Source organism: Oryctolagus cuniculus, chromosome 18 (genome assembly GCF_051225735.1).
Source record: "Oryctolagus cuniculus isolate XC-2025 breed Fujian yellow rabbit chromosome 18, ASM5122573v1, whole genome shotgun sequence".
Lineage (NCBI taxonomy): Eukaryota > Metazoa > Chordata > Mammalia > Lagomorpha > Leporidae > Oryctolagus > Oryctolagus cuniculus.
The window spans coordinates 8,272,360-8,280,720 of record NC_142884.1 but is presented as its reverse complement, the minus strand read 5'-3'; the positions used below and the strand labels follow the sequence as shown (position 1 = coordinate 8,280,720).

Sequence of the window (8,361 nt, the reverse complement as noted above, 5' to 3'; positions counted from 1 at the left end):
CACCGGCTCCAGTCTCCCGGCTCTGCTCAGTCCTGTGCATGGCCCCAGAGCTGCTCCTGCTCATAACCCCGCCATGGCTCGCACTGTGCTTGGGAGAGAGCCCTGGCCTCCCGGAGCTGCTGCCCCAGGTCCTCTCCCATCTTATTTCCTGTCACTCCCACACCCACACAGTGGTCCTGCCCCCGCCCCACCCCATCTTTGCTACCACAAAGGGAGCCCAAGGAAGGGTACCAGCCAAGCAGGGGGTGTCCAGGTGACTTCCTGGGAGTCAAGTTTGGGGGCTGATGTTGCGGCACAGTACTTTAAGCCACCACCAGTGACACTGGCATCAGAGCCCTGGTTCGAGTCCCGGTTGCTCCACTTCCCAAGCAGCTAAGCAGCTCCCTGCTAATGCGCCTGGGAAAGCAGTGGGAGACGGCCCAGGTGCTTGGGCCCCTGCACCCACATGGGAGACCCCGTGGAGGTCCTGGCTCCTGGCTTCTGACTTTGGGCTGATTCAGCCCTGGTTGTTGTGGTGGGGAGTGACCCAGTAGATGGAAGACCTCTCTCTCTCTCTCTCTCTCTCTCTCTCTCTCGATCTTCCATCCACTGGGTCACTCCCCAAATGGCTTCAATGGCTGGGGCTGGGCCAAGTTGAGCCCAGGAGCCAGAAGCTTCATCTGGGTCTCCCATGTGGGTTCAGGGGCTCAAGCACTTGGGCCATCTTCTGCTGCTTTCCCAGCTGCATTAGCAAAGAGTTGGATCAGAACTGGAGCAGCCAGGACTCGAACCAGAGTCCATATGAGATACCGGCATGGCAGGCAGCGGCTTCACCCACCGCACCACAGCGCCAGCCCTGGGGTATCCTCTTCCAAGCCCAATTTCCAGACAAGGAACAAACACTGTGAAGGAAGGACTTCCTGGGATCTGGAGCTGGAACACCAGCCCCCGACCGCTCCTCTGTGGGGGGCACCGGCACCACAGGACGAGCGGAAAGGACAGAGACCACGGGAGAGACGCTCGCTGCCCCCGCTCGGGCGCCACCGCCGCATCAGGGAGACCTGGACTGCGGGCGTCATTATGTTTATTAAGCACCAGGGGTCAGGTCTGGGCAGGTGGGGACACAGGGTGAGGGGTGTTCTGGAGCCAGCCAGCGAGGTTGGAGGTCAGAGGTCAGAAGTCAGAGGTCAGTGGGTGTAAATGGTTCTTTGAATCCAGCCGATGTATCTGCAGACGTCGGTGTAGACGCCTGGCTTCTCCTTGGAGCCACAGGGGACGTTACCCCAGGACACGAGGCCTCGCAGACGGTCTCCACACACCAGCGGGCCCCCCGAGTCCCCCTGTGGGAAAGAGGGAGGAAGTTAGGTGTGGAGGCCCAGAAAGAGGGAGGGAGAGCAACAGGTCCCAAGGGAGACAAGGAAGAGAAGGGGGAAGGGGGAGGGGGAGGGGGAAGGGGAGGAGGAGGAGCGGGGTGTGTAGGGGGAGACCACAGCGAGACACAGGTGGGGAGGCGGACCCCGGGAGAGACGTGTCTCATGGCTTTTTCTCCAGGGAGCTCTCTCCTCTCATGAGGACAGTCTCATCTGCCCGCCCTTCCTCCCCTCTCCACCTGCTGCGTCTGCGCCATCTTTGCCGCTGTCCCCCTCTCCTGCCCCTCATTTTGGCACAAAAAAGGGGAGCCTGCAGGCGGATGGTGGCGGAACCCAAGATAAAGGAATTTGGGGGCAGGGGTGGCCCCCTCTGTCTCCAGTGCGGTCCCCAGAGCGTGGCTGCCTTCAAGCAGGACTTGAGGGGGCCCTGTCCGAGGAGGGGCGGTCCCCGCTCCCAGCTCCCCGCGTCTCCGCTGGGCCTCGCGTCTCTGCGTGTTGGGCTGCTTCCCTCCCAGCCTCTCTCTGTCTCTGCCAAGCTGTGCTTCGCCCTGCGTGTCTCCCCCTCTGCCTGTCCGTGGCTGTGCGCGGGGGTCCCAGTCTCTGGCTGAGCGCCGGCCGGCCCCCCGCGCGCCTCACCTGGCAGGAGTCCTTGCCATGCTTCTGGTCCCCGGCGCACAGCATGTTCGGGGTGATCTGGCCCGGGTAGGCGCGCTCACACTCCTCCCGGGGCACCAGCTGGATGTAGGCACACTGGATGGTGTCGGGGAAGTCGCCTGTCCGTGGGGAGATGCCCCAGACTTAGCCCCAGCCTCCCTGCAGCCCCTGGAAGCCCCGCCCGCGCGCCCTGTGGGTCTCTATCTCACACCCCCTCCCCTCTTTCCTCCTTAGAACCCAGCCCACCATCCCTGCCTCCCGACTGGGTCTTTCCCATCACGCTGCGCTCTCATTGGCTCTTCCTCCTCATTCGTCTCCTCTTCTTCACACGCCCTCCTTTCCTATTGGCTCTCCTTGTCTCCTAGGTCCCGCCTCTCCCCGTCTCTCCCACTGACCTCCAGGATTTTCTTCTCTATCAGTCCGGCCCCTGCGGTACCCTCGGGCTCATCATCCACCCACCACTGGACGCTTTTGGCCACTGGTTCCTTCTGATTGGTGCCCCCTTGACGGACATGGTCCTTTCCTAATTGGTCCCACCCCCCTCCACTGGCTCTCCTTCCTATTGGCTCTGCATCCATTGTCCCTTCAATCCTGCTGCTCTGCTGGGCTGGCTTCTGCCTCCTGTCTTTGCCCTGGAGACCCCTCTTGACCACCGACCCTCTCCCGGTCCATCTTCCCAGACCTCTCTCTGCCCCACCTGCTGGCCTCCCAGCTGTCTCTCCTCTCCGTATCCCTTCTTGCTGCTCCCACCCTGTGATGTGCTGCCCCAGCGGCTGTCCCCCAGGCCCACAGCCCACTGTCCCACCCTCCTCTTTAGCCCCTGGGTCCATGGCCCGCCTCCTCCAGCACCCACTGCCTCCCCCTGCTGACCGTCGGCTGTCTTGCCCCAGCCCAGGATGTGACAGCTGGTGTGGGTGGCCGAGCAGTCCCTCTCCAGAGGCAGGGGTTGGATGTGTTCCGAGAGCCTGGCCGGACGTGCCAGGCGCAGCAGCATGATGTCCTGGTCGTGGGTGGCGGCGTCGTAGCCCGGGTGGACCACGGTGCGGACGACGGAGCTCTGCTCCTGAGAGTTCTCCCTCTGCTGCAGGTTATGTTTGCCCAGGTAAACCTGGAGCTTCCTGGGGACGGCGAGAAAGGCCGGGTCTCACCCGGAGCCCCTCCGGGAGGCCCGGGAGTGATGGCTCCCCGGGCCTGCTCTCCCACCTCCGCCTCCCGGGAGGATGGTTTATCCCGGTCCCGTGGACGTGCAGTGCTAGGCCCTGTCCAGTAGGGGGCTTTCCGCTCATTCCCTGAATCCAAAGGGATCAGCCGCAGGTGAGGGCCTCAGCGCTCTGGGAGTCAGGGCGGGGAGTTTTGGCCTGCTCTGGCACGGGACAGGTGTCAGTCACTCTGCTTCCCAGAAGTCCCCCACGGCTCCCCAAGGGAGCCCCCCGCCCAGACTCGGCTCCACCCACAGTCCAGGCTAAAGCCCCTCCACCTTTGAAAGCTTGCTTTTTTTTTTTTTTTTAAGATCTCCCATCCACTGGTTTACTTCCCAGGTAGCTGCAACAGCCAGGGCTGGACCAGGCCGAAGCCAGGAGCCAGGAGCTTCATCCGGGTCTCCCACGCAGGTGCAAGGGCCCAAGGACTTGGGGGCCATCCTCCACTGCTTTCCCAGGCCATAGCAGAGAGCTGGATCGGAAGTGGAGCAGCCGGGACTCGAACCGGCGCCCACATGGGATGCCGGCACTGCAGAAGGCGGCTTTACCGTCTGCTCCAGAGCACCGGCCCAGCCTGGGAGCTTCCTTAGAAGACCCAAGATGGCTCTCCCCTTGGGGTTGCGGGGTGGGGAGTGGGTTCTTGCACTCTTTCTATCTCTCTAGCTCCGCCCCCTTGCTCATTGTCAGGCCGCGGCTAGAATTTCCTCTCACCACCATGAGCCTCCTCTTGCTGACTGGGTTCCCCTGCCCTTTGCCCCCATCACTGGCTTTTGGGGAAGGTGCGGTTGTGTGAGTCATGGGGAGGGGGGGCTGTCTCTTAAAGGGACCGCGTTCCTGCCCTTCTATCCCCAAGGGCAGGGATTGTGTGTCTCCCTCACCTATGGCTGAATCTTCACTGCCCAGAGGTGGGGGCACTGAATGAATGATGCTTGGGGCAGGACAAGGGGTCCTTGAATCCCTGCCACAGCACGACAGTGTCGTCCCCCCCACCAACCTGCACTGCAGGGGGTAGCACCTGTTGGCTTCCAACACCTGCACAGTCGCCTGACACTTGTCTTGGAAGTAGCACCCAGAGTCCCTGCCCGGGGAGGTTCTAGGGGGAGCCCAGCTGTTGCTTCTCTCAGCACCTGGCCAGCAGTCGGCTCTCACAGGGGCAGCTGTGAGGATCTGTGCCCCCGAACCTCATCTGGGCCCTGCTCGCGGCAGCTCTGACCTGCTGCTCCCACCGCCCGGCACCCCTGCCCAGACGTCCCGGCAGCGTCTCAAGTCCACCTGCACTGGTGCTGTCCCCACGCTGAGCCTGCGTCTCCTTCTCTCCTCCCGCCCCCCCTTGGAGAGTCTCCCAGAACCCGCTTACTCAGGGCAGATTCCTGGAGGTCAGCGCTGCTTCCTCCCGCTCGCCGGGCCATCTCCCCCCGCCCCGCTCTCGCTCTGTCTGCTCCCCAGGGCACTGACCCCTTCATCAGAGAGGAAGGTGGGACAGAGAGCAGTTTGGGGTTCTCTCTCTGTCTCTCTCCTGCACCCCCAGGGCTGAACGAGCACGGGTCTGGGTCAGCCTCGGCTGGGGCGGGGCAGGTGCGTGTCCCCTGCTCCCCGCCCGGGGTGTGCGGACTCACGCTTTCTTGCAGTGGGCGGCCGTGAGCACCCACAGCGGGTGGATGAGGACCCCGCCGCAGAGCAGGTGGCCCGAGGTGTACAGCGCCGCCTGGAAGGGGTGCGAGGCGTTCTCACAGGGCCCCCCGTGCACCACCTTGTTCTGCTCCTCGGCCCAGGCTGCGGGGGGACAGCGTCGGGTCAGAGACAGGCACCCCCCGGGGCGGAGCCCGCTAGGGACCCTCTCACTCCCACCCCTCCCTCGCATCTCCCTAGCCCCACCCTCAACCCCCCAACCTGCCTCCTGCCCCTTCCCTGTCCGGGTCTCCACCCCCCTCCCCTTCATTTCTATCCCCATGGCCAAGACCAAGTCCGACCCTTAGCTCTTTCTGACCTTCCGACTCACGCCTCCACCCCTCCCCACCTGTACCCCTCCCCGCTGCACCTCACCAGCGGCCCCCTGCTGCCACCCCTCCCCCGCCCCGCACCTGCAGCCAGGAGGATGAGCGCCACTGTCAGCTTCTTCATGGCCATGCCTGGGAGGGAAGCCAAGTGACCGTTCAGATGCTGCAGCCTCCAGGGGACCGCTGCGTCTATTCCCCCCACCCCCCGACCTTGACCTCTGCCTCTCCCATCCAGCCTCCAGGGGACTGCTGCGTCTATCCCCCCCCCCCGACCTTGACCTCTGCCTCTCCCATCCAGCCTCCACAGGGATCGCTGCGTCTATTCGCCCCCCCCGACCTTGACCTCTGCCTCTCCCATCCAGCCTCCAGGGGACCGCTGCGTCTGCCCCCCCCCAACCTTGACCTCTGCCTTTCCCATCCAGCCTCCAGGGGACCTCTGTGTCTGGCCCCCCCCACACCTTGACCTCTGCCTTTCCCATCCAGCCTCCAGGGGACCTCTATGTCTGGCCCCCCCTACACACACCTTGACCTCTGCCTTTCCCATCCAGCCTCCAGGGGACTGCTGCGTCTTCCCCCCCCGACCTTGACCTCTGCCTCTCCCATCCAGCCTCCAGGGGACCTCTGTGTCTGCCCCCCCACACACCTTGACCTCTGCCTTTCCCATCCAGCCTCCAGGGGACCTCTGTATCTGCCCCCCCCACCTTGACCTCTGCCTCTCCCATCCAGCCTCCAGGGGACCTCTGTGTCTGCCCCCCCCCCCACACCTTGACCTCTGCCTTTCCCATCCAGCCTCCAGGGGACTGCTGCGTCTGCCCCTCCCCGACCTTGACCTCTGCCTCTCCCATCCAGCCTCCAGGGGACCGCTGCGTCTGCCCCCCCCCCGACCTTGACCTCTGCCTCTCCCATCCAGCCTCCAGGGGACCGCTGTGTCTGCCCCCTCCCCCCGACCTTGACCTCTGCCTCTCCCATCCAGCCTCCCCAGCTCCCACGAAGGCAGGTGCAGAGGGGAGCCCCCGAGTCCGCAGTGAGACCTGGGCCAGTCTGTCTGTTTCTGGAGGCTCCACTCCATGCTGCCAATCGCGGTGGGGCTGAGCCTGGGGGGGCCTGCGCTCCTGCCCCACCAGGGGACCCCTCCCCTGCAGCCTGGCTCCGTGCTCCCTTCCCCCACCCCTACCGCCCTGCCCTAGCCCAGGGTCTCTCCCTTACCGGCTGCGACCCGCTGCCTCCTGGCCCGGGGCCTCTGCGGTTAGGGGAGGAAGGCAGAGAGCCAGGCCTGCAGGATGCTGTGGGACAGAGCAGCCCAGAGCCAGAGTGTGCCGGGCCAGGCTGCAGGGACACAGACTCCCTGTCCTCAGCGGCTCCTGGCGCTTCCTTTTAACCCTTGTCTCCCCAGGTCCCTGAGCCAGAAGGATGCCCCACCCTCTTCCTCCTCACCCAGGCCTCCCACACACATTCCTCCTTCCCCACCTCCCCCTCCTGCTGACCCCTGACCTGCTCCAGGGAGGGAGCACAGTCTGTGCCTGCACGGAGGGTCCAGACTGCTGGTCTGAGGGAGGAGGCTGGGGCTGGAGCCCTGGGTCTAGGGCAGGAGGGGCTGGGGCTGGACCCCTGGATCTGAGGGAGGGACCCCTGGGTTTGAGGGAGGAGGGCTGGGGGCCTGGACCCCTGGGTCTGGGGGAGGAGGGACTGAGCTGGACCCCTTTGTCTGAGGGAGGAGGTGCTGGGGCTGGACCCCTGGGTCTGAGGGAGGAGGGCTGAGAATGGACCCCTGGGTCTGAGGGAGGAGGGCTGAGGCTGGACCCCTGGGTCTGAGGGAGGAGGCTGGGGCTGGACCCCTGGGTCTGAGGGAGGAGGCTGGGGCTGGACCCCTGGGTCTGGGGGAGGAGGGCCGGGCTGCATTCCTGGGTCTGAGGGAGGAGGGCTGGGGTTGCACCTGCTGGGGGAACAGCAGATGAGAAATTGCATCCTTGCCCTCCGTCCTGCATGTCCTTGGAGGCAGTGCACTGAGGCTGGAGTCCCCCACCGACCCCAGAACCCTGGCCGGTGTCCAGGGCCCCCAGCATCCCAGGCCTGGGCATCCAGGCAGCTGCGGGCCCTGGGAACCAGCTGCCTGGGTCAGAGGGGTCGGGTGACTCACCTGCCCGTAAGCCCGTCCGTGGGTGCTGCCGGTCTCCCGGTGCCCAGCGCACCACGAGCAGCCAGCCAGGGCGCTTGGGTGTTGTCACCAGCTGTCCCCGCCCCGGCCCCCGGCTGCTGCACAATCACGCTTTGTCTGCCCAGCACCCGGTGCCATGCCCCCCGCGGCTTCCCTTTCTCAACTCTCTTCCCGGCACTGGCACCAGGGCGGGTGGGCGGGCGGCACCCTGTCAACACCCTCTTTGTCCCCTCTGGCTGGCTGGCAGCCTCCTGGGGCAGCCCTCGAAGCCCACCTGGCCAACCCGGCCCTTCCGCACTCTGGACGGCGCTGGTCTCCAAGCCAGCCCCTGTCCGCTCCATCTCTCCCTGGGCATGGAGGGGCTGTCTCCACGCCCCCCCCATGACCTCCGACCTTCTGACTTGCCCTGCTGGCTTCTGTGCAGGTGCTGGGGCCCCGTGTGTGCACAGTGGGGACTTAGCTCCCCTCCCCGGGGAGCCGGCACCCACAGGTGGATTTAAGGAGGTCCTGGCATTCAGGGATGGATGCGGGCAGAAGCACAGGTGACTTGGGGGTGTGGTGAGGCATTGGGGGTGCCCACAGGGGCCCGGGAGGACTCGGGGAGTGACAGTTGCTACTGGTCAGGAGAGAGTGAGAAAAGCCACTAGGGATGCGGGGGAAGCAGCGGGCGGCGTGGGGAGGGGAGGGGCGGGCGTGCCAGGCACTGCCGCCGTGGCATGATGGGGCCTGCGGGGCACGAGGAAGGCGGGGCTCCTGGGATGTCGCTGGGCGACAGGGAGGACGGGCACGGCCCCTCGTGGCCCTGCACTCACCCGGGCCTGGCTGTGCCGTCTTGCTTCTCAGAGGGCTCATTCCGCATCAGTGGCCGGTTGAGAGGCCCAGGAGGCCTCCACATGCTCTGTGGGGCGACCCCTCCCTGGACCTCGCCTCCTCCTGGACAGGAAGTGGGACCTTCCCCCTCCAAGACCCCACAGGCGTAGGTCCCCACCCCCAAGCACTGTCCCACG

At 65.5% G+C, this 8,361-nt stretch overlaps 1 protein-coding gene across 3 annotated transcripts; it reads right to left on the bottom strand.

The window, feature by feature from the left end:
* Positions 1-1,046: 1,046 nt before the first annotated feature.
* Positions 1,047-7,481, bottom strand: KLK6 (kallikrein related peptidase 6). Of its 3 annotated transcripts, none has more exons than XM_070062970.2 (7): positions 7,337-7,403; positions 6,406-6,482; positions 5,284-5,331; positions 4,819-4,975; positions 2,874-3,121; positions 1,986-2,122; positions 1,047-1,319 (listed from the first exon to the last, which is right to left on the bottom strand). In XM_070062970.2, exons 3-7 carry the CDS (start codon positions 5,327-5,329, stop codon positions 1,167-1,169), a joined length of 741 nt encoding a protein of 246 aa, XP_069919071.2. In that variant the 5' UTR covers positions 5,330-5,331; positions 6,406-6,482; positions 7,337-7,403; the 3' UTR covers positions 1,047-1,166. The 3 variants fall into 3 exon arrangements, with proteins under 3 accessions (XP_069919071.2, XP_069919070.2, XP_069919072.2); XM_070062969.2 differs by having other exon boundaries at positions 6,406-6,525; positions 7,337-7,390; XM_070062971.2 differs by lacking the exon at positions 6,406-6,482 and having other exon boundaries at positions 7,337-7,481.
* Between the last annotated feature and the right edge of the window lie 880 nt (positions 7,482-8,361).